Source organism: Anolis carolinensis, chromosome 4 (assembly GCF_035594765.1).
Source record: "Anolis carolinensis isolate JA03-04 chromosome 4, rAnoCar3.1.pri, whole genome shotgun sequence".
NCBI classification, from domain to species: Eukaryota; Metazoa; Chordata; class Lepidosauria; order Squamata; family Dactyloidae; genus Anolis; species Anolis carolinensis.
The window spans coordinates 190,769,046-190,792,565 of NC_085844.1; the positions used below are offsets into that span (position 1 = coordinate 190,769,046).

The 23,520-nt window shown below is 40.3% G+C and overlaps 3 protein-coding genes across 6 annotated transcripts in view; 1 reads left to right on the plus strand and 2 right to left on the minus strand.

The window, feature by feature from the left end:
- Nucleotides 1-305: 305 nt before the first annotated feature.
- clps (colipase) lies at nt 306-3,392 on the minus strand. The gene is made up of 3 exons (XM_003226487.4): nt 3,209-3,392; nt 2,426-2,548; nt 306-462 (listed from the first exon to the last, which is right to left on the minus strand). The coding sequence occupies exons 1-3, from the start codon at nt 3,290-3,292 to the stop codon at nt 334-336; spliced, it is 336 nt and encodes a 111-aa protein (XP_003226535.1). The 5' UTR covers nt 3,293-3,392; the 3' UTR covers nt 306-333.
- A 4,160-nt stretch (nt 3,393-7,552) lies between these two features.
- lhfpl5 (LHFPL tetraspan subfamily member 5) lies at nt 7,553-18,090 on the plus strand. The gene is made up of 3 exons (XM_062978437.1): nt 7,553-8,452; nt 16,278-16,514; nt 17,150-18,090. Exons 1-3 carry the CDS (start codon nt 8,041-8,043, stop codon nt 17,164-17,166), a joined length of 666 nt encoding a protein of 221 aa, XP_062834507.1. The 5' UTR covers nt 7,553-8,040; the 3' UTR covers nt 17,167-18,090.
- A 688-nt stretch (nt 18,091-18,778) lies between these two features.
- srpk1 (SRSF protein kinase 1) overlaps nt 18,779-23,520 on the minus strand; it is a 43,946-nt gene continuing 39,204 nt past the window's right edge. For all 4 annotated transcript variants that reach the window (XM_008119328.3, XM_003226477.4, XM_062978436.1 and 1 more), the window contains 2 exons: nt 22,831-22,923; nt 18,779-21,807 (listed from right to left, as the gene is read on the minus strand). In XM_008119328.3, coding sequence (XP_008117535.2) covers nt 21,623-21,807; nt 22,831-22,923 — 278 coding nt within the window. In that variant the 3' untranslated portion in view covers nt 18,779-21,622. The remainder of the gene's footprint in view (nt 21,808-22,830; nt 22,924-23,520) is intronic.

A 23,520-nucleotide genomic window follows, 5' to 3' on the forward strand; every position in this document is an offset into this window, starting at 1 on the left:
CATGATTCTGGGAATTGTAGTTCACCCAATCTAAACTGAGAATACCTAACATTCAAAGACAAAGAATGCCATTTTCAAATAACCCGGGCATTGTTGGGTCTCCAAGATAGTGTGCTATAAAAGTGAGGGTTCCCAGCATTCTGAATTAGAGGTATTTTTGAAAGTATTTTCACCTTAAGCAAATGCAAGATTATGGTGAGGGGGAGTGATGGTTCATGAATTTGTTTAAAAAGCTGTGCAACTATGTTGGAATGCCTTTTGGAGCAGAAATAATCATTAGCAGCCACAAAGCTGACAGAAGGAGATGAGCATAAACATCTTTAATGTGTGTCTTCACTTTCTTTTTGCTGGGTCCTTGCAGATGCCAAAGTCAGAGTTGGTGATACCTCCCACAATTGTCCAGTCTGCATCACAAGTTAAGCCACTCTCACAGGGACACCTGTAGTATATTCCATAAATATGCTGCAAGAGATATGGAAATGCCAATCAGAACACAGAACTTTACAAGATCAAAACTTGAAAAACTTCCTTTGTAGGGAGATGCGAATTCCCAGAATCCTTTCCAACTGTTTGTGCTAGCTGGAGGTTTCCGGGAGTTGTTAAAAAAGAATTTTTCTAATTTCATAGAATCTTAAAGTTGGAAGAGACCACAAGGGCTACCTAGTCTAACCCTCTGTTGTTCAAGGATATACAATCAAATAATTCCCAATAGATGCCCCCCCCAGCATCTCCTTAAAGAGCTCCCTAGAAGGAGATTCCATCCACCCCAAGACAGTATAATCCACTGTTGAGTAGCTCTTGCTTTCTGCAAATTCTTCCTAATGTTTACGTTGAATTTCTTTTTCTGTTGTTTGAATCCATTGTTCAAGGTTGTAGTCTCTGGGGCAGCAGAAAACAAGTTTTCTCCATCTCCAAGATTACATCCTCCCAAATGTTTAAACATAACTACAGTAGAGTCTCACTTATCCAAGCCTCGCTTATCCAAGCTTATGGATTATCCAAGCCATTTTTGTAGTCAATGTTTTCAATATATCATGATATTTTGGTGCTAAATTCGTAAATACCGTAATTACAACATAAGATTACTGCGTATTGAACTACTTTTTCTGTCAAATTTGTTGTATAACATGATGTTTTGGTGCTTAATTTGTAAAATCATAAGCTAATTTGATGTTTAATAGGCTTTTTCTTAATCCCCCCTTATTATCCAAGATATTCACTTATTCAAGCTTCTGCCGGCCTGTTTAGCTTGAATAAGTGAGACTCTACTGTATCTAGTCCCCCCCCCCCCCTTCAGCCTTCTTTGTTGGAGGCTAAATGTACCCTGCTCCCTACACACAGGGTTTGGTTTCCAAACTTTTGATCATTTTGGTCACCATTCCCTGGACACATTCCAGTTTGTTAATATCTTTCTTGAATTGTGGTCCCCGGAACTGGACACAGTATTCCAGATGAGGTCTGATCAAAGCAGAATAGAATGGGAATATTCTTTTTCCTTGATCTATACACAATAGTATTGATGCAACCTAGAATCGCATTAGCTTTTTTATGTGTTGCATCGCACTATTGATTCTTGTTCAGTTCCTTCCTTGTCTATTAGGATTTATAGACCTCTTTCACATGGACTGCTCTCAAATCAGGTGTCACCCATCCAATAGATAAGCATTTCATTTTTTCTACCAAAGTGTATAACCATGCATTTCTTCCTGTTGAAATTTGTTTTGTTAGAGTCCAGATCTCTAATTTGTTAGGCCCATAATCTTTCCAAAAAACACATTTTAGCATCTACTAAAGATGATTGTTTATTGTAGTAAACCAATGTGTTTACTACAATAAAAGTTTTATATACTTTTATACCTTTTCTACTTAGAACCAAACTTCAGAAAATTTTGATCCAGAAACTCAAGTGATTTACTGAGCTTAAGGTGGTGCAGTGGGTTAAACCCTTGTTCTGGCAGGACTGATGACTTGTAGGTTGGATTGCTGACCTGAAGGTTGCCGGTTTGAATCCAACCTGGGGAGAGTGCAGATGAGCTCCCTTTGTCAACTCCGGGTGCATGCGGGGACATGAAGAAGCCTCCCACAAGGATGGTAAAAACATCAAAACATCCAGGCATTCTTTGGGCAACATCCTTGCAGACGGCCAATTCTCTCACATCAGAAACGACTTGCAGTGTCTCAATTCGTTACTGACACACACAAAATTATTGAGCAAATGAAAACCTTACAATAATTCAAGAAAGGAAAAAGAAGGTTAAATATGAAGATCAAACATATTAGGCTTGCAACCAATGAGTAACCATCTTATGAGTATCTTGAGCAATGTCTCTTCTTGGATCCCATTGGATGCCCACCAGCTTTTCCTTCCTCTGCAGAAGGATCAGACAATTAGTATTAACTAAACTGTAAGCAATGCAGCTTGTACCTTCCGGGAACATTCCTGATTCTCAGCTGCTTTGTCGGAACAACGTGCCAAACTTAACCCACTTGTTCTATGACAGCATCCGCTTTTGCACTGGAGGCTTTGCATACATAGCTCTCCATTGTCCTGTAAGAGAAATAGAATTCGATGAAATGCAAACAACAGGCTAGATGTCAGTGACTTCTCCTTCTGCTTTTTATCTTAGACAGATGTATTCATCTTTTTATATGATAACATGTCTCATGTAATGTTTAAGCTTTGGATGAATTGGGCAGATTTTAAAACATCTCACAAGTACATCAATCATAGTATTAGGACAGTTGTTCTCAACCTGTGGGTCCCAGGTGTTTTGGTCTACAACTCCCAGAAATACCAGCCAGTTTACCAGCTGTTAGGATTTCTGGGAGTTGAAGGTCAAAACATCTGGGGACCCACAGGTTGAGAACCACTGTATTAGGGTAACACGTGGCATCATAATATCACTGATATCTTACAGTTTCCATTTACTGAATTGACAAATAGTGACTTATAACTCTTATGTGTGACTGACATACAATCATTTCAGCAGTTCATATTTACATCCAAGCCACCTTTCGTATTAATGTTTTTCTCTGTAAGTCCAAGTATCTCCACACTAATTTGTGGAGATTGATTTAAAAATGGCCATCAAAACTTACGGATTCTCTCTCTCTCTCTCTCTCTCTCTCTCTCTCTCTCTATATATATATATATATATATATATATATATATATATATATAACATAAAACTGACCAGTGGCTTCTTACCAGATTGAAGATGAGTCCCCTTGGACTGGCAAAGGACTCTGCCAAAATACAGGTGAATAGCAGCAAGACCCAAGCTCTTTCCATTGTCTCTTCCAAGTAGTCAGCAAGTTAATCTGGTAGTGTGTTCTTGAGAAGCCAGACCTACTGGGATATTGCTAATTTATAAAGAGTGCCATCAAAGTCACATGAAAATGCCTTCCAATAAAATATGCATACGTGTTTCGACAGCTGAAGGTAACAAACAAAACCCAAAGGCCACAAAAGACCAAAATATTACACAAGCTGGAAATTTCAACTGCTTCTTTATCCAATCTGTGGAATTTATACTGAGCAAATATGCACAAGATAAAAGTTGTTGGGCATGCTCAAATCAATATAGGAAATCAAATAGACTTTCTAGAGTTGCCAAGCACTAAACTAAGTATATGATGCAGTAGCTGTTGGCCTACTTCTCTTGCACCCAGAATGCATATTGTTGAAAAGATACTAAGTAAAAGCATCTGAATACATAAAGGGGACACTGTGCGGCATTTTTGCAAGCACATTAGATCAGGGAAAGATGACCAAAATTGTGATTTCCCCAAAGAACTTCTGTTAGCCCAAGATTTCCTTATTAGAGACAGAATTTGTGTTACAGTATAAGCTATCCTTCCTTTAAAAGGAATATGCCAGAGGTTGAAATTGTTAAAATTTGTGTAAGTATGGAAGATTTTCAAATTGTTGCAGAGCTGTGTGTGATTTGCAAGGAAGGGGGTATCTTTCAGTGGCTGTTACAAATCACAAAATACAATGCTATGAAAAGACACTAGTAAAGTTATATGTATTTGCAGGAGGGAAAGTAAGAGCAAGGCAGACAATGTTTAATCGTATTTTCTAGCCACAGCAGAAATAATTGCATGTCAGCACATTTTCTTCTCGGCTTTTAAATAGATAGATAGATAGATAGATAGATATCTCATATTTTTGGAGTTAGGGGTCTTTCTTGTTCTCATGTAGTATTAGTGTCTTTCTAGTCTGGGAAAAGTTGGCCTGCTCACACTGATGTGTTGTTGTTGTGCCTTAAGAAGTTTCACACTTATGGCAACCCTACCAAGAGTTTTCTTGGCAGGATTTGATTGGGGGGTGGGGATGACACTGCTTTCTTCTGAGAAATAAGCTTGGCCAGAATCACTCAAAGGATTTCAATGGCTGAGTGATTCAAACCCTCGTCCTCAGAGCTGCAGTTCAGCACCCAAACCATTACTGGCACTCAAAATGTTTTACACGCTTGCAAAAGGAATCTGTATACCAATAGAGAAAATGCCTTTTTGGCTTAGCACTGAGGCCTGATAGTTCAAGCACCCTTTCTATGAATCTCTTACTCATTGCATGGTCCTTTTATCTAGAGCAGGGGTCCTCAAACTAAGACCCATGTGCCAGATGCAACCCTCCAAGGTCATTTACTTGGCCTCCGTCCTAAACTTTTGACTTAAGTTTGAAACGACTTGAAAGCATACAACAACAACAGTCCTAATTAACTTGACTATGTGATCAGCCAAAAGCTGGGCCACACTTTCTATTGAAATACTGGTAAGTTTATGTTGGTTAAAATTGTTATTCATTTAAAAAATTGTATTGTTTTCATTATTATTTTTTGCACTACAAATAAGATATGTGCAGTGTGAATAGTACTTCATTCTTGTATAGTCTGGCCCCCCCAACAGTCTGTTTTAAAAGCTTGGGGACTACTGACCTAGAGTATCAGACAAGGCTGTCAGCCGAATGAAAAATACAGCCGAATACAACACCAAGTGTGAAAAATTGGCTGTTTCCCACAGAGATTATTTAAACAGCCTGATAGGAAACTACCTTGAGCCAGTAACAGATGCAATTGCAGGAATCTTTCACAGGGAACAAGCAGATATAAATCATACTGTTGGGTAAGCAAGGCCAGACAGGAGAGGCAAAGAGCTGGCTTATAGAATGTATCCAGCTGTACAGTTTTCAGTTTGGACACCACAGCAGAACACGGCTTTTCTTGAGTTACACCTCCCAGAATCCCAGGGAATTGTAGTCCAAGATAAGTTACATTTCCAAGTTATACACAACAGCAACTTTTCACAAATTAATGTTTCCCAAATATGTTGTACTATAATTCTCAAATCCACCACATTTGGAGGGAATCTCAAATCCACCACATGGAGGGAATCAGATTGGGGAGAGTTAGGTATTGTCCTCTTAGGCTTTCCATTACTTTAGCAATCTTCTAGATAGCTTTTTTCCCCATTGGGCTTTCAGCAGTGAATAGCCTGGAAATTGCTCTGTTCTGGAATATTTCTGACCAGGTGAAAAATTCCCCAGTTCGTATAGAGATCAAAGTGAAGGAAGGCTTTGAACAGTTAAATCTGTCTGTCAAAACAGTGCAAAGGGCACAAACACACATCATGGTACTTTTAGGATATCCAGTTAGCATATGAGTACCATCCAGGAGAAGCAGATTTTAAATATCAGAAGCTTGTGAAATTAGAATGAGGGAAGGATTTTTCACCTGCAGGAGTTACTTTATGCTGCACTGTCAAATGCTCATAGCAAAGGCTGGATGAGATATTACATTTCCCCTATGTAGAATGATTGTGCATATGTTTCATCATGCAGCTAGATTAGTTGCTTTGCAGTTAGTCACATCCAGTTTTAAGTATGTGTAACTGGGCTGGGGGAACAATGCTTCCCTACCCCAGTCTCTCCATACTACAAAGAGGTTAATGTAAATGGGGTGGGCTATGATATGGGGAGGGGACAGATGAATCCACTCCAAATCAAGATCAGGCACTTTTTGTGGGCAAATTCTTTTTGGCCTGATGAGGCAGATCTCAGATCCAAACCTCGGTTTTTATGGTACCTCAAAGATTCTGAAATACATTTTTACTGGGGTCCTTGCTGGAAAGTGGGTATCCTACAAAGCTATCAACATAACTTCTAGAAACCAAGACTTTCCTAGAACCTTTGTAAGTTAGTGGCTAAGAGATCAGTCCTATGAATGTTTGGTTGTTGCTATGTGCCTTTAAGTAGTTTCTGTCCTAAAGTGTCCATATCTGGTGATTTTCTGGGTTGAGAGTATGTGACTTGCCCAAGATCACCCAGCTGATTTCCATGACTGAGAGGGAAATCAAACCCTGGTATTCAAAGCTATAGTCCAAAGCTCAAACTATTACTTACTCAGAAATAAGTGTCTTGTTTTTATGCAACCTGAAAAGCATGTTGATGAATGAAGTGTGTAAGAAGGACTGATAATGTCCCCGGTTCATATGTTGGCACAGCCATTAAGGAGATTTTAGGCTAACCATGGTCTCTTAAACTCAGTTTTTCCTGCACCTACCTCCATATGGGATAAAGACAGTGACCTGTATTAGACAATTTCTGTCAGTTCTGCTGAACTGAAAAGATAAATGCTTTGACTTCTCAACACACACAAAACATAAATGATAACTTTAGGGTAGCAAAGTTAACAAATGATATATTCAGGGAAGCAGCAACTGGTGGTTCCCTTGCTAGTGTTGTGTGTATATGTGTAGGTGTAAATTTGAACTTTAAAGGGCTATCTAAAATGCTCAAACTATTTGGAGCAACAGGATTCTACACATTGTCCAGTTCAGACTAAACCCCAGAATGAATTTATCACCATGCAGACGTGGAAACCCCCAGCGGCCTCTAACTCAAGGGATCCTTGTTAACACACAAAAGGTGTGACAAAACCAATTCTAGGATTTATGAATTCAAAGTAGAAGTGTGATTATACATCATCTAAAGGTGGTAGACTGATAAGGAATAGAGACTATCCGATTATAATGAATGGGAGGTTTGTAGCTAAGCCTTTTTATTTTATTAATTTTAGTTTTGTGTGTACATTTTTGTGTTTGTGCTAATAGGTATTCAGTTGTACTTCTAAAGTAGTAGAGAGAATGTAGTTGTGAAGTTTTTAGTATTATATATTCCCCCACCAATGTTTGTTTGTTGTATCATTGCTCTATTTTTTTCTTTCCTTCTTGAATAAAAATTACTTATTTTAAAAAAGGGTGAAGAAACTGAGTCTGCCACCTTTTGTAGCTTTGTAGTAACCCTTCCTCTCAACAAGATGGAAGAGTTCCTGAGTGTATTTGTTAGGCAACTTGGAAACGTTTATGTTGAGGGGAAATAATCTTTCTTGCCCATCCAAGGAACAGCAACAAAGCCAACACTGCCGGGCCCTTCCTTCTCACTGAAATCTCCTTTACTTTCCCTGGATGTGGCTTTTCCTTGGCTGCTGTCCGTGGTCCTGAAGCAAGAGGCACAGGAGGTGAAAGGAAGCAGCAAGAGCAGGAAGCGATTCCTCCTTGGACCCAGTGATGGCAGCAGAGCAGGTGGCTGCAGGGGCTTCGTGTGTGAGAGTGGATGATTTCCCTCGAAGGGGAGGGGTGAGGTTGGCAGCCTCCTGGGAAACGTCACGTCTGAGGAAAAGAAGACAAGTAGCAGCAGCGAAAGGCAGAGATAAGCACCCTTCAGACTCCAGCAGCCTCTGGCTGAGCTGATCAGAAGAGAAAGGAGACAGTGAGACTGGTGCCTGAACTCTGTGGTGGGGACTCAGAGGGTGACAGCTCCTCCTTTGGGTCTTTATCAGTGAAGAAGCTCGACCTGCCACCTTCAAGAATACGGAGTCTGTATTTCACACTCGCCACACCCCCTTGCATCAACAGAGAAAGAGAGAGTTGTACTTTTGATGCTCCAAGCCTGATCTTCCCCAGCCCCCTACCCACTTCTAATCCTTTCGCTACTTCTTTTCCTACAAGAGACGACCCACTCCAACCTCCGGCATCACCATGTCGAAGATGCTTCCGGCCCAAGAGGCAGCCAAAATCTACCATACCAACTATGTGAGGAACGCCAGAGCCATGGGAGTCCTGTGGGCACTCTTCACACTCTGCTTTGCTGTGATCATGGTGGTGACTTTCATCCAACCCTACTGGATAGGGGACAGCATTGACACACCACAAGCTGGCTACTTTGGTCTTTATTCCTATTGCATTGGCAATGCCCTCACAGGCGAGCTCATTTGCAAGGGCAGCCCGCTGGACTTTGGCACCATTCCCTCCAGTGCCTTCAAAACAGCCATGTTTTTTGTGGGGGTCTCTACCTTCCTCATCATTGGCTGTATCCTCTGCTTCAGTCTCTTCTTTTTCTGCAATGCAGCCACCGTCTACAAGGTGTGTGCTTGGATGCAGCTGGCAGCATGTAAGTTGGGCAAAGGGAACTTGGGAGAGATTATTTATTTATTTATTTATTTATTTATTTATTTATTTATTTATTACAATATTTATATCCCGCCCTTCTCACCCAATAGGGGACTCAGGGCGGCTTACAATAAAACACATATATAAAATTGTACAATACATTGTGAATCAATTAAAAAGTTATTAAATTACATCAGACATTCATAAAAACACTTATAAAATACAGATGGGCATGTTTAAGTCTAAAAGTCTGGGTCTGTCAATTGAGTTCCAGCACACATAATAAAAATTAGTGCTGCTAATTGTTATTCGAAAGCCTGGCCCCACAACCAAGTTTTAATAAGTGGCAGGTGAAAACCCTGTCCAAATGTCCACCTGTGTGCTAATATCATCAGATGCCAAGGGATTATTATGTTCAGGGAGGACATAGCTCTTTGCCTCTGTTCCTCCAGACTTGTTATGTGAAGGTCATCTGTGAAGCAAAGATACTCCTGGTAAGAGCTATTTGGATTAAAAGTCCATTGTCACCTACAAAGCCATGTTGTGTGTCATATTTTTTTTCTGTTGAGACTCTTCTATTCTATGAAACAGCACTAAAGCAAAAAATTTATGGCAGGGTTTCAGTACAAATACTAGTTTTTTGTAGTAGAATTAACCACCTTGTTATCTGTTTTATTGCATGTACTATTTACGCACAAACCAAATTTTGCCACTAACACAGACTTCCAAAGTATTTGCACACTATCATGGCCCTACACTTGGCATTCTTACAGAATACATAAATTGGCAAGTTCATGTTTGTACAAGCCACAATTTACATATTTGCATGCACACTTATGATTTCTAATGAAGCAGTCTATCTTTTTTGTCTTCAGTGACTTGTCCTAGAGTAGACAATGACATGGCTGGACCTTAATATTTAGCAGCAGCCTTCCAGCCAAAATGTTGGTTGTACAATTTAGAACTAACTCATCACTACAAACACAAGCAGCTTCTAGATTCTGATAACCATGCTGTCTTATTCTGGCCTCTATTGTGAGATTACCTAGCTTTCTGTAGTAATATCAGAAATCAAAAGATTTTGCTCATGTCCTAATGTTGAAAGTGCTACCTAATTGAATTTTAAGGATTTCTAGACTCGTTTAGATGAATTTATTCTTTTTGAAAACTTAACTAAACTAGCTGCTCTCAGTAACTTTTTCCATAGTAACATAAAATGATAGAATTGGAAGGTACACCAAAGGCTATATAGTCCAAGCCCATGCAAATGAAGGAATACATCACTAAAATATTCCTTAGAGATTATCATTTTGCTTCTGTTTGAAAACCTCCAGGGGAGCACAATTCAGCACTATTAGCATTTTCTAACAAGATTGCCAATATTAAATATTTGTTTGAATACCTATAATGTATTGGATTGGTTAGTAAGTTGGAACCATGACTGGGAGGTCTGGATTTGAATCTCCATTGACTGCTAAAATTTACTGGGTGTCTTTGGGTCCTTTTTCCTCTCTCAGTCTGACCTGTATCATGGCGTTCATATGAGGATAAAGTAACCCACTGGGTGGTCTTGGGCAAATCACACTCTCAGCTTCAGAGGAACACAATGGCAAACTGCTTCTGGACAAATCTTGCCAAGAAATCCCTGTGATAAGGTCGCCTTGGGGTCTCCATGAGTCAGAAACGCCTTGGAGGTAAAGAATAACAAAGTAGTAGGGGCTAGGAAAAGCTATGTACGATGCCATGAGTGTATTGAAAAAAAGAGGGGAACAAATCCATGCAGAGACAGTTCACTATCTCTACCAAAGGTAGACAATTGTAATCCTCCAGAAATTATTGGACAGCATATCCTAGGATTTAGAGGCGGCTCTTTCTTGGTGGCTTTTAAACATGCTAGATGGCCATCTGTCGGGTGCTTTGAATGCAATTTTCCTGCTTCTTGGCAGCAGGTTGGACTGGATGGCCCACAAGATCTCTTCCAACTCTATGATTCTATGATTTCTCACTATTCGCTATGTTAATTAGAGGTTTCTGGACATTGCCATTCAGCAACCCTTAGAGGAGGGAGGCCGCTTAATTTATACGTAGAGCTACAATGTAGTGTAGTAGTTTAAATGTTGGACAAGAGCCTTGGGAATCCTGGGAACTGTAGTTTGATTAGATACCAGCACTCTTTGGTAGAAACAGCTAAAGGCCTTGCAAAACTACAACTCCCATGATTTCATAGCATTGAGCTGTGCCAGTTAAAGTAGTGTCAAATGGCATTACCTCTAGACAGTAGATGCATTCTTAGTTTAAGAATAATGTAAACAATACAGACAGGAAGGTTATGGAGAATAAGCAGTATGCAAACTGGAAGAATAGTCAAAGGGAAAAACAGAGAACCAGAACAAAATAATCCAGTTTGAAAAGACAAATGCACTTTGTTCATGCATGACTGAACAGAATGACAGAACATTCACTTTGAAGTTACAGTTACCCTCCTCAATCTTAAGAATCAAAGGAGTAGCCTTACTTAATACAGATGGAGATAGGATTTCTAGTGCTATATATAACCTACACCTAGAAAAAGCTCAAATTGTGTAAGATGACAAAACTTTCAACTTTGCGAAAGGATTTGTAGCACCTTTGAGACTGAAATAAAGAAAGTGTAACATTTATCAAATCCTACAAGTTCCCTTTTGCATACAGATATTTAGCACTAACATGGCTATGTCTTTGAACTTTCCATTTTGCCTGGGATCTCCTGCTTAATCCAATGTTTATGTGATTAACAGAACTGATTGTTTAATTACATCCTGCCAATAATAGCAATGTTTGTGATGAGGATGGCAACTATTCTATGTTGTTGTTTTCCACCCCAAAAGTCCTACGAGATCTGTATGATTCTACCATGGGAAGTTGCTAAAGTGCAGTAAAGACACGTAAACCCTTTTAAAATATTCATGTTGAAAAGAAAGGTGGTATTCTCCTGTTACATTGTGTGCAGAGATCCCTTCAGAGGATCAGAATACGTACATTGGGTCAAGTCACTGGCAGAATAAATTAAAAATAATAACATAGTGGCAGGATCATCGCTGGCATTTTAAATAAGCAATAGGGGGACCAATAGCATTACAGAATGCTCTAATTCCCAAAGCATAAATAGCTTAAGAATAAGAAGCTTGAAAAGACCTCCAAATAGCTCACAGTGGCCATGCTCCATTATGATAAGCTAGCAGAGAAAAGCCACACAGTTTGGCTTTAAACACAAAGCCAAGCATCCTGGGAACTGCAGTGAGTGTTCACACAAGTTCCCAGTAGTGCCACAAAGGCAAGATTTGGGGTTGTTCCCCACAAATGCCATAAAAAGGCTGTGAAAGCTCTGGAGTGAAAATAACAAAACACAGCCCTCACCTAGCATCCAATTTGTAGAAATGTGTTGAAATAAAAATAAAAATTAAAAATAAAATAAAAAGTTTAATTCATCTCATCCCATTCCATCTCTTGGAGGAAATCCCTCACACCTATGAGGAGCAAAATGAGGACACTGACCCCATATAATAATTCTGCCCTCCCCCCACAAATTACATTTTCCTTCAGCCAGTACTGCAGAAAGTGAGACATTGAAAATCATTCATATCTAGAACCCTTAAATGTATTTGTTTGCATTTCTTTGGTAAATTTCCATGAATTTATTTTTGTATTTCTAGAGCTCAACTGAAGTTTTAAGTTACAGCACTGCTAGAAATTTGGAGAATGAAGAGATATTTCATAAAGGAGGGCAGGATTCTTATGGAGGGAATGCCTTCATGCCCCACATCCAGATAGCTGTAGTGCCATATCATACAAACTGCATTTTAAATCCTTCTCAGAATAGAAGGCTCAGAGTTTCCCTAGGCCACTGCTTCTTAAACTGTGGGTCCCAAAGCAAAATGGAGTCCCCTTCGCTCAATGTTGGGGTCACAAAAATGTTGGCAACAGTAAAAGGTTTCTGAACAACACTTAGACATTTACTCAAATCTGTGAGCAACAATGTGCAATGTTTACAGTTGACTCTGCAGAAAAGGCTTTGGCTCTGCTCCACAAAAAGGAAAATCAGCCTGTTGAGCAAGTCTTGCAAATGTTTACTTATTTTCAGTTGGATGTTTATACTTATTTTATATACATATGTACCTGGGGTCACCTAAAATGTCTCAGGTGGAAAGAGGTCACAAGTGGAAAAAAGTTCCTCCACTGTAAGTGTAGGCAACTCAAAAAGGATCTTAGCCCATGTTTTTCTCCCTGTCACATCAGAAGTCTAATTTAAACACTTTCTCTTCTCATTTTAAAGTCTTAAAGGGGGGCTGAGAAAGGCAACTGATGGAATATCCTTAGTGTGCTGTCTAGGAAATAGAAGGGAGCCAGAATATACCACCTTTCCTCCTGCTTCACTTTAGCCAATTTGACTGTCTGATGAAATAATGGATTTATCTCATTAAGATAAAAGGGTTTGGATAAAGCTAAGATTCTGCCTTTCTCTTACCTCCATTTCAAGCCAACGTAATTTGGACACAGTAGCTCTCTTGTCAGCTCTTCTGCGAGAGACAGAGGGGGTGAGGCCCAAAATCACACCCTTCCTCAGGTCCAATCTACAGGATCCATACAATGTGGGCTAAAGTAAACCCACCTGAGAAAATAAAGAGATACCATGGAATTACATGGTGCGTGCATGCAATTGTTGTGCCGCATATGGCCATTCACACATGGATTTGGCACTTCTGCAGAACATTTTGAAATCGAGTTTGGGCATGAATTTTGCTCCCCAATGTTCATGCATAGTTGGGCTACTGGTTACCTCTAGATATCAATGAAAGGTCTATAGATATCATGTAATACACATTTCTGCAATATCATTTGTGTGATTTTAGAACAATCTCTCATCAATTCATTGGGATTCCTGGGGGTTGTAATGCAGGACAAAAAATTATCCAAAGTAAATATGCTACGCTACATCTGTAAAGTAGTGATTTTACATGCCCTAGTACAACTATTGCAGTTGAAGATCTGGAAACCAAGCCCTATGAGGAGCTGCTTAGGAAGCTAGATATGTTTATTTTGGAGAGAAGGATGAGAAGGGACACAATAGCTCTGACTGAATATTTGAAAGGGTGTCACTTTGCTGAGGGGGAAAGCTTATTTTCTGCTGCTCTAGAGATTAGTACAAAATGCAATGGACTCAAGCTGAAGGAAAAGTGATTCCACCTAAACATTAGGAAGACTTTCCTGATAGTAACAGCTGGAAGGACTGGTAATTTGGTTCGAGAGGATAATAAATTCCTTGTTGGAGCAAGGGATTTTTCCATCTAGCCTGAAACACACAATAATTAGGCCCAAAATAAAAAAAAGGGCATCCCTTGATTCCTCCATTCTTAACAACTATAGTCTCCAACCTCCCTTTCTTGGGCAAGGTGTTGGAGCGGGTGGTTGCTTCTCAGCTCCAGGGATTCTTGGAAGACACCGATTTTCTAGACCATTTGCAGTCTGAATTCAGGCCTGGACACAGCACTGAGACAGCTTTGGTCGCCTTGGTGGATGACCTTTGTAGAGAGCTAGATAGGGGGAGTGTGTCCCTTCTGGTTCTCTTGGACGTCTCAGTGGCTTTCGATATCATTGACCATGGTCCTTCTGGGACGACTTTCCAGGATGGGCTTCGGAGGCACTGTGCTACAGTGGCTCCGGTCCTTCTTGGAGGGCCGTTCCCAGTTGGTGAAGCTGGGGGATACCTGCTCGGACCCCTGGCCATTGATCTGTGGGGTCCCACAAGGTTCCATTTTATCCCCCATGCTTTTTAACATCTACATGAAACCGCTGGGTGAGGTCATTCGGAGTTTTGGAGTTCGGTGCCATCTCTACGCAGATGACACTCAACTCTACTACTCATTTCCACCTAACTCCAAGGAAGCCCCTCGGATACTGAACCAGTGCCTGGACGCTGTGATGACCTGGATGAGGGTGAACAAACTGAAGCTTAATCCTGACAAAGCAGAGGTCCTCCAGATAAGTCACATGTCTGATCGGGGTATAGGGCGGCAAACTGTGCTTGACGGGGTCGCACTCCCTCGGAAGGCGCAGATCCTCAGTTTGGGGGTCCTCCTGGATTCAGCGCTGACACTCGATACTCAGGTGTCAGCGGTGGCTGGGAGGGCCTTTGCACAAATAAAACTTGTGCGCCAGCTGCGACCGTACTTCGTGAAGTCTGACTTGGCCACGGTGGTCTATGCCTTAGTCACCTCTAGACTGCACTATTGCAATGCACTCTATGTGGGGTTGCCCTTGAAGACGGCCTGGAAACTACAACATTCGGCAGCCAGGTTGCGGGAGCAAATTACAGGGAGCGGTCAACCCCGTTTAAGGAGCTCCACTGGATGCTGATTATTTTCCGGTCCCAATTCAAGGTGCAGGTTCTTACCTATAAAACCCTAAACGGTTTGGGACCTGCCTACCTTCATGACCGTGTTTCCCCCTATGAACCTGCACGATCTCTTCGTTCATCCAGGGAGGTCCTTCTCTCGCTCCCGCCTCCATCGCAAGCTCGGTTGGTGGGGACTAGGGAGCGGGCCTTCTCAGTAGTGGCCCCACATCTGGAACTCCCTCCCTAGGGAGATCAGGCAGGCACCCACCCTTGCATCTTTTAAAAAGCAGCTAAAAACTTGGCTTTTTCATTGCGCATTTGCATAATTCAGTCCCCATAACCAAAAATTAAATTAATACACTTTCTTCCGCACAGGACCCTTTTCCTATAATAAATTGGACGTCCACCTCCCACCCCTTCGGTCGAGAAATGTTTGCACTTTGTCCTTTTGCCCTGAAGCCCTTTAGCCCTATCGCACTTTAGTTCAAATGGCCCCTCTACGCTATCCCCCTCCACCAACCTGGTGGTCCATCTTATTTTATTTTTACTCGTTATATATTTTAAATTAGTTTTTATGGTTTAATTACTGTTTTGCTTAATGTAATTTTGCATAATGTCAATTTTACTGTGTTTTATTGCAATATGTTTTAATTGTTGTACTTTGTCTACTGTTTTTGGGCCTTTGTCCTGCTAGCTGCCCTGAGTCCCTGCCGGGAGATGGTGGTGGGATAGAAAAATAAAGTTACTTACTTACTTTGACAGTGAAATAAACTGCCTGGGAGTGTGATGGAGTCCTCTAGAGACAAATGGCTGGATGGCCATTTGTCTGGAGGGATTTGATTGTGTTTCTGCATGGTAGGGAGTTGGACTGAATGATCCTTGGGATTTCTTCCAATTCTATGATTGAATAAATGAGTTCCAAAGACTCAATGTTAATTTGGAGGATTTATATATCATTGCACAATGACCATTTAGGTTAGTTAATTGAGACCTCAGATAGGCCTGCAATGTGAGCTATTATATGTAGTTTAATTTATTGATGTTAGGTTTGTGGGGTTTCTCTGGGATTTTGTCAGTATTTGTTTGCTGATAATTTACTAAAGAACCCTACATTCTTTCAAGGATGGTCAGAAACTGGAAATGTGGGCATTTCAGACCACAACTGCCAGAACTGTACTAGCTATAATTGAAAAAGTAACATTTCCAAATGCTGAAATATGGATGAAATCATTGCTTAGCTCTGCCTGACCCCACCAAATTTAAATATGTTGACCTTTCTCCTCTCCATAATTTATCGTTTTCTCAATGGGAGCCTCTCTTTAGACATTTCCAGAATTAGCAAAAAAAAATAATACATCCATATACTTTAGGCATAACACAAGCCCCTGAATCTTCCCTGAATGAGAATGACAGTCACTGACATATTGTAACGGTACTTCCCTCCCCATTTCAGGTGCTGGTTTGGCAATTGGTTGCATGCTCTACCCTGATGGTTGGGACTCCCCTGAAGTGAAACGGATGTGTGGAGAGAAGACAGACAAGTACACACTGGGAGTGTGCACTGTGCGCTGGGCATACATCCTCTGCATCATTGGGATCCTTGATGCTCTAATCCTCTCCTTCCTGGCATTCGTACTTGGCAACCGGCAAGACAATCTTCTTCCATCTGACTTCCAAGTGGAAAATAAAGGTAAGCTGACTTTTCATAAAACAAATATCAGATTCTGCTTCAAGTCCCAGACATCAGAGATGTAATATAATGGTTCAAATTTGTTATGATGGGATTTAAGACTGAGATTCTAGTCCTCACTGAATCATGAAACTCAATGGATGACCTTGGGTCATTCATTCTTTTATCCTGACCACTGAGACTTGACAATTACATGAACCCGGTACAATGCTTTCAGATAATGGAGGAAAAATGGGATCTAAGTGTATATAATAAAATTAGTAATATTAGGTATGCATTAAGAACACCCAGTGTTTCAGAAGATGATTCAGGAATCATTTACAAAGCATTGAAATTACGTTAATTTTATGAAAATCAGCAAATGTCCAGAGATCCCATGTTCTGATTATGTGCATAGCTGACTTTAAATAGTGCTAATTGGACATCTATGAAGGCTTGACTTCGTGGAGTTTATTGTTGCTGGAGGGGGAATGTAACATATCCCAGACTTGCTTTACGTCTGCATTGTGTCATTTCTGGATTAAATTCTGAGATGCACTTACTTGGGTATCTGTATGATTTACACTTACAGTACTAGGTAGGAGGGTGGAAGTCCCTTTTTTGTCTGATCCATGTAATGTTCTTTTGTCTTGCAGAAGAAGGAACTGAATGAAGATGAAGAATAGGGCAATCTTAAGACTTTGATTGAAATGGGCATACCTGCTCCCAGCACTGAGCCAAGTTAAAAGGACTCTTTGAGATCCATGGCAGCCAGGCACAACCCCATACTTCGATTTTTAAAAAGTTGTCCATTCTGACTGTGGAAAAGAGACCTCAAAGAGAAGCTTCAAAGGGGTGGGTGAATCTTTCAAAATCCCCTCCTTCTTTGTATTGGAACTTCAGATTTTCCAAACACAGAACTGGCATTCGCACCTGGAGTCCGTAGGTAGCTACTTAGACACCAGAATCCTAGCAGGGTCTACTGATGCTTTTTCTTTACTTCTGCTCTTTCAATTGCCCACAGAATACCTCTGATGTAGGGTTTCTTATGGGTACCACGAAGAAATAAACATGGAAAGTGGACCCAGCCAACTGGTGCTACTTTGAATCACTATTTCCATCCATTATCAGATAAACCCTATAGGAATAACTGGTATGTGTTGTGGGGCATGACAAAGCTTGGAGAGTTATTGTGGACTAAATTCCCAGAAGCTACAAGCTAGCTTGGTTTAGAGATTAATCTGGCTAGGGGAATATGGAAGTTGTAGTGCAAATAAGAAATTTCCCTAGGCTCAGTGATCACTTCTAATCTGCCCCTGTTCAAAACAGATGCAAAACATTTTCATGGAGAGAACCATAAACATTCTAATGAAGACACCAGTAAGTTCATACACTTTTTAACTGAGCCATTCAGCCAGGAGACAATGCAGACCTGCAAGATAGTAAGCAGCCTGTAGAAAATTATCTGCTTTATTGGTTGCACTTCTCACAGGAAAGGTCCTTACAGAATTGATCCTGCACTATAGACTACTGTTGAAATTGCCTCTTTTCATCCGGATTCATGTGAAGTATCAGAATGTAGTTGTTTGCCATGCTTTCTGGGTTTTGTCTTTTATTCTGTCTTTGCATCCAGTGTTGCTATCAGAGACTAACTGTATTGCACACACAAAATTGCAAATATTTGAACAGCTCAAAATATGCAGTAATACTGATTCTCAAGAACAATGGTTCTATAGCCAGGCTCAAAACCATAACTATGGCATCCCATCCCCTTATCAAATGTAGTCTTTTGTTCATCATTCACAGGCTAATAGCCTGTAGTGAAATTTTCCAGCAGACTTTATTTGGTATAGAGAACACGCTTCTACCAAATCAGGTAATGTAACAGTATTCAAACTTCGGCCCATTCCAAACTTAAATGTTGAATTACAGGGACATAACAACACTACTCCGAATCTGGCTATCAAAAGATTCCCTTTACTATTCAATGTCAGATTTTTCATTTTATCCTTGTTATCACAAGATGTGTACCGCATATGATACTAAAAGTATCTGATCAATGAATACAAGAATTAACTCAACCTAACAATAAAACCATTTTATTGAACAGAGAAGTAGCCAAACTTACTTTCTACTTTAATCCTGTTGCTACATCGCTGTATTATTCTCACCCCATATGACAATTATATCAACACACTTATATTTAATTCTTGTACCTGATTTAGATAAAAGAGGTTCTACTGCAGAGATCTGGATGAATACAGACAGCATATCAAAAGTACCTGTAGATTATTTAATAACCTCTTTATTGTGCTGCATTTACAAAGGAAAAAAAGACAATGCGCCCAATAGAAAGAATAAAAATGTATTTGTTTTTCCTTCAGGTTTTAGGTAAATAAAACAAGTACAAATTTGTTAGTGAACACTTTATGGCAATTTGGAAGTTGAGTGAACCTGGTGAAAGCCACAAAATACAGAGGCAATCCTGTCAAGGTGCCATTTGTATTATGCCGGCATGTCTCTTTTAGTACAAAAGACATGGAAACAGCTCATATTCTATGGAGCAGAATCTGTATTAGATTGAAACACTGCATTTTTGCACCGTTCAGGTAGCCAGGATGGATGTGTTGACATTGGAAATTCAGGTCTCCCTGCCGACAAGTTTTCACAGTTATTTAAGAGAAAGTACTATTATACATTCTAGTCCCATCAAAAAAATTTTTAGACAGGTATGGAAGTGCTTTTGGGAGGTAAAGGAGATACTCCAAGTAACAGAAATAGCATTAAGAAGTTGCTAACATTTTCCTTTTCGTTTTACGGTTATGCACCGAGAGTGTTACTTAATACCATCTAAATGCGCATGCAACACTGATCCCACTAAACCCCCAGTCAGGCATCATATGATAGCATGGCCAAATTAGACTGTGAAGGGAATACAGCACTTAAGACTTTAATTTAAAGAAACAAACAAAAATAAAATTGCACCACATTTCTGTGTGCAAAAGACAGGAGAGGGGCTTCCTATAAACTGGGATTTTCCACACAGAAAAATAACTGAGAAAAGGTACTCTACTGCTGGCAGTTTTTGCATTGAATAGTACTATACAGTACCTGAAAATCTGAATATTCCAAGGGTTTCCAGCCCTGGATAATTTTTAACATTAAAAGTCTTTTTGGTCCATAGTCAGGAAGAGCTGTTGAACTTCCTAACTTCCTCAAATGTAACATTAGAGCAGGCTGGAGGGAATTTTTTAGACAACCTGTTGATGCCAGGCAATACTCACCACAAAACTTTTTCTAATAAAATAAGAAAGTCTAGATGGGCCAGTCAGTTACTTCACCTCTTCAAGGAGTTTAAAAAATGTTGCTGTTGATCTCCCAATTTTGCAACAGTTTTGACAAACAGAGAGCAATACAGGGTTGTTGTATGTTTTCTGGGCTGTATGGCCATGTTCCAGAAGTATTCTCTCCTGACGTTTCGCCCACATCTATAACAGGCATCCTCTGAGGATGCCTGCCATAGATGTGGGCAAAACCTCAGGAGAGAGTATTTCTGGAACATGGTCATACAGCCCGGAAAACATACAACAACCCTGTGATCTCGGCCATGAAAGCCTTTGACAACACAGAGAGCAATACCTTATCTCTGGATGGGAAAAAATCCTATTACACTTCCTTTAGAATAGATTGTTTCTCATATGTTCATACATAAAAAACAACTCTTTTCAGAAAGATAATTTCTAGAGTCCAGCACTATAGACCCATTAACCAGCTAGATACCATTAAGTTCTTTAAGTTCTGGAAATGCAGTAGGGATCACAATATGGGCACAAAGTATGGCTTGAAAGACAACCTAAGAGATTAATACCATATTTTCTTGAGTAAGAATATATCCTATTTTTCTCCTGAAAACTGTTCTCTACTAAACATACAATTCTACACAAGGCCCAGATGATAGCATTGATGGCACAAGACTAGCCCACATGACAAAGCGGCCAGCCACATGCTTGGTATTACCCTTGTTTTTGCCACTCTTTGAACTGCAGAAACAATGTTCATGCAGCTACTAGGCCACAATACAGAGTTGGCAGATCTCCTCTTTGTCTAGGAACTGCCCACTGGACAGGTTTGGCACAGAAACGAGGCAACCTGGTTGCCCTCCTGCAGCCAACAAATGCATAGATCCATATCGTTGAGTAGGACTGCAACTCCCATCAGCTCCAGTCAGCATAGTTAATGATGAGATCAGATTTATGGGAGTTGCAGTACTCCACACCTGGAGGAGTGAACATTCCTCACCTCTACTGTAGAGACTGTTCATTTTAGGACTTCCCATTGCTTTTATTTCCCTTGTGAAGTTTTCTCAAGCACAAGATGCTTGAGATTTGAAGAGCTGCTTATTTCACTGGGCTCGGTGAATCTTAATAAAGAGGGAACAAAAAATAATGCTTAAATACATATAGGTACGTGCATATCTCATACAGACTTTTTCAAAAGGTTCAATGGCTAGAACTAGATAAAAATATGTTTGAAAAGAATAAGACAAAAAATGACACAAGCAGCTGAACAGACACCTAAGGAATGAGTTGAGTAGAGTTCAGTGCTCCACATGGAGCTACCACCTTGGTGCCATCTGCCATTTCTCCTCTTACTATCAGCAACTGGATGTGCACTAAGAAAATGACTCCCGGAGTCAGCGAGCTAAAGAGGGATTCACAGCTCTTCACATCCCCCTTGGGATGACTGCAATATACTTAAAGGGAGTGTATCCCGATGAAGATTCCCCACACTTTAAAGGGTAAGGTACTTGAGTAAGGAAAAGAGTCAGGATAAGGGAGGGGCTTAATTTCACATTCCCATACAAACTCTTTGGCAAACTCCAATCACAGCAAAACATACTGGATGCCCACTGGCTGACAACAGTCCCTACTGAGTCAAGTACACAAACTCACATGAACAGTTAGATTTATCTAAAATCTTAAAAGCCCCAAGGAGAAGCTTCACTCTGAAAATCAACAAGGAAAAAATTGACTCGGGAGAAGAGGGGAAGGGCAACTGGGACATCTAGGTCTGTATATATATTATGCTGTAAACCCAAGTAGAGGGCCAGGGTGCCAGGCTTGAAGCATCTAGGAGTTCAGCCAGGGATGCCTGAGACACTGAGACGCTGTAGCTCTCTTCTCAGGATTCAGCTCCAGCATAGGCAATAAGAAGTCTGTGAATGCAGCTGCGTCCTCTTGGGACCACTCATATTTCTCCACCAAAACTTCAAAAAGGCCCCATGGCTTCAGTTTGGTGATGTGCTTCAGATCACCTGAGAACAATGAGAAGGGACATTAAACAGAATATCCCTAACATAAACATGAAGGTCAACAGAACAATATTATACAGCTCAATACATAGCCTAACAACAACAACATTTCTTGGTGCTTTGGTTTTCAGGCCTGGGGTCATTTGAGGTGTTGCTTCAAAAATTGCATTGAATAGACCACATCAGCCCTAGTTTCTTAGATATGGTTATCATTATTTTCTATGGGTGAGCAGATGAAGACTAGTATATGGCATATGCCTTGTAACTCAAAATCTAGAATTGATAGGGGAAACTGGTGCCATTTTTGGAACCAGCAGGTCAAACATACCCAAAAACAGAAATAGCATTTGTGGCACCAAAATGTGTGTTGGCCAGTGTAATCAAAGGGGCTATTTTCCCTCTTCCAAACAAGGCACCTAATTTGGCAGCTTCATATATCTTGCTAGAACAATCTTGTGTTTTAAAGCACTCTTTGGAAATATTGGCCCAGTGTTCTGGATGTCTGTTGTAATTCTTGAGCACATGAATCTTCTTTAGGAATGATACAAAACAAGAAAACTGTTCAAGGTACTTTTCTAGTGTAGTGAGACGTCATATTTCTGGGAAGAATCTTCAAAAGAGGGAATCTCTAGCTATCTCATATGCTTTGGACTGTAACTGCCATAATCTCACACCATTGACCATGCCAGCTTTTCTTCTGGGAACTGAAGTGAAAATCATCAAGATTCTCCGCCTGTTCAAATTGACTTTATATGAACTTTCATTGTTCAATCAACAGTGAAAAAGAGAGCCAACCTGGAATGTAAGATCTCTTATGCATCACTTGGAGTGTACCCTCGAACACAAATATGACTGTTGCCCCAAAGAAAAAGATAACATTATTTGCCATGCCTCAAATTAGTTAAGAAGACAATTTGCTGTTAAAAGAAAATAAACAGCCCCCAAAGTTGGATATTCTAGTTACACCCACAATGTAGCTCTCGTCCTTTTGAAGACTAAACATATTTTACATTCTTGCCTCCTTACCTTTTTTGGTGAAAAACTCCTTGGAGTATTTTCCAGCCACAATGAGCTTGCGAGGTATTTTTCCCAGAAGTTCTATGATTAATGCAATATGGTCTGTCATCCCAAGGAGGAAATGAAAAAACAAAACAAAACAGTAAACGTAAGTATTAATTCAGTTTTAGTTTCTTGGGAACTTGAGTGGAACATGAAACTTGCCTACCAAAGAGGGAAATATTAATGACAGATAGATAGATGGACAAGATCTTGATTCATTACACATTTCTGAGACATCTTAGTTTTGGCCTGTTGCAACCTGCTGGCATATTAAACAACTTTGGTTCTGTAGCTTCAGCCCAGATGGACTGAAACTTAAATTTTAAAAAGTAACTATTTAAAAACAGAACACATGTATGAATATTATCAGTTAATAAACTATCATTGCCAGTATAAAGTGTAAGGGTTTCCCCTTGACATTAAATCTAGTTGTGTCCAACTCTGGGGAGTGGTGTTAATCTCCGTTTCTAAGCCGAAGAGCAGACATTGTCCATAAACACCTCCAAGGGCATGTGGCCAGCATGACTGCATGGAGCGCTGTTACCTTCCCGTTGAAACGGTACCTATTGATCTACTCACATTTGCATGTTTTCGAACTGCTAGGTTGGCAGAGCTGGGGCTAACAACGGGAGCTCACCCCATCTGCAAATTCGAACC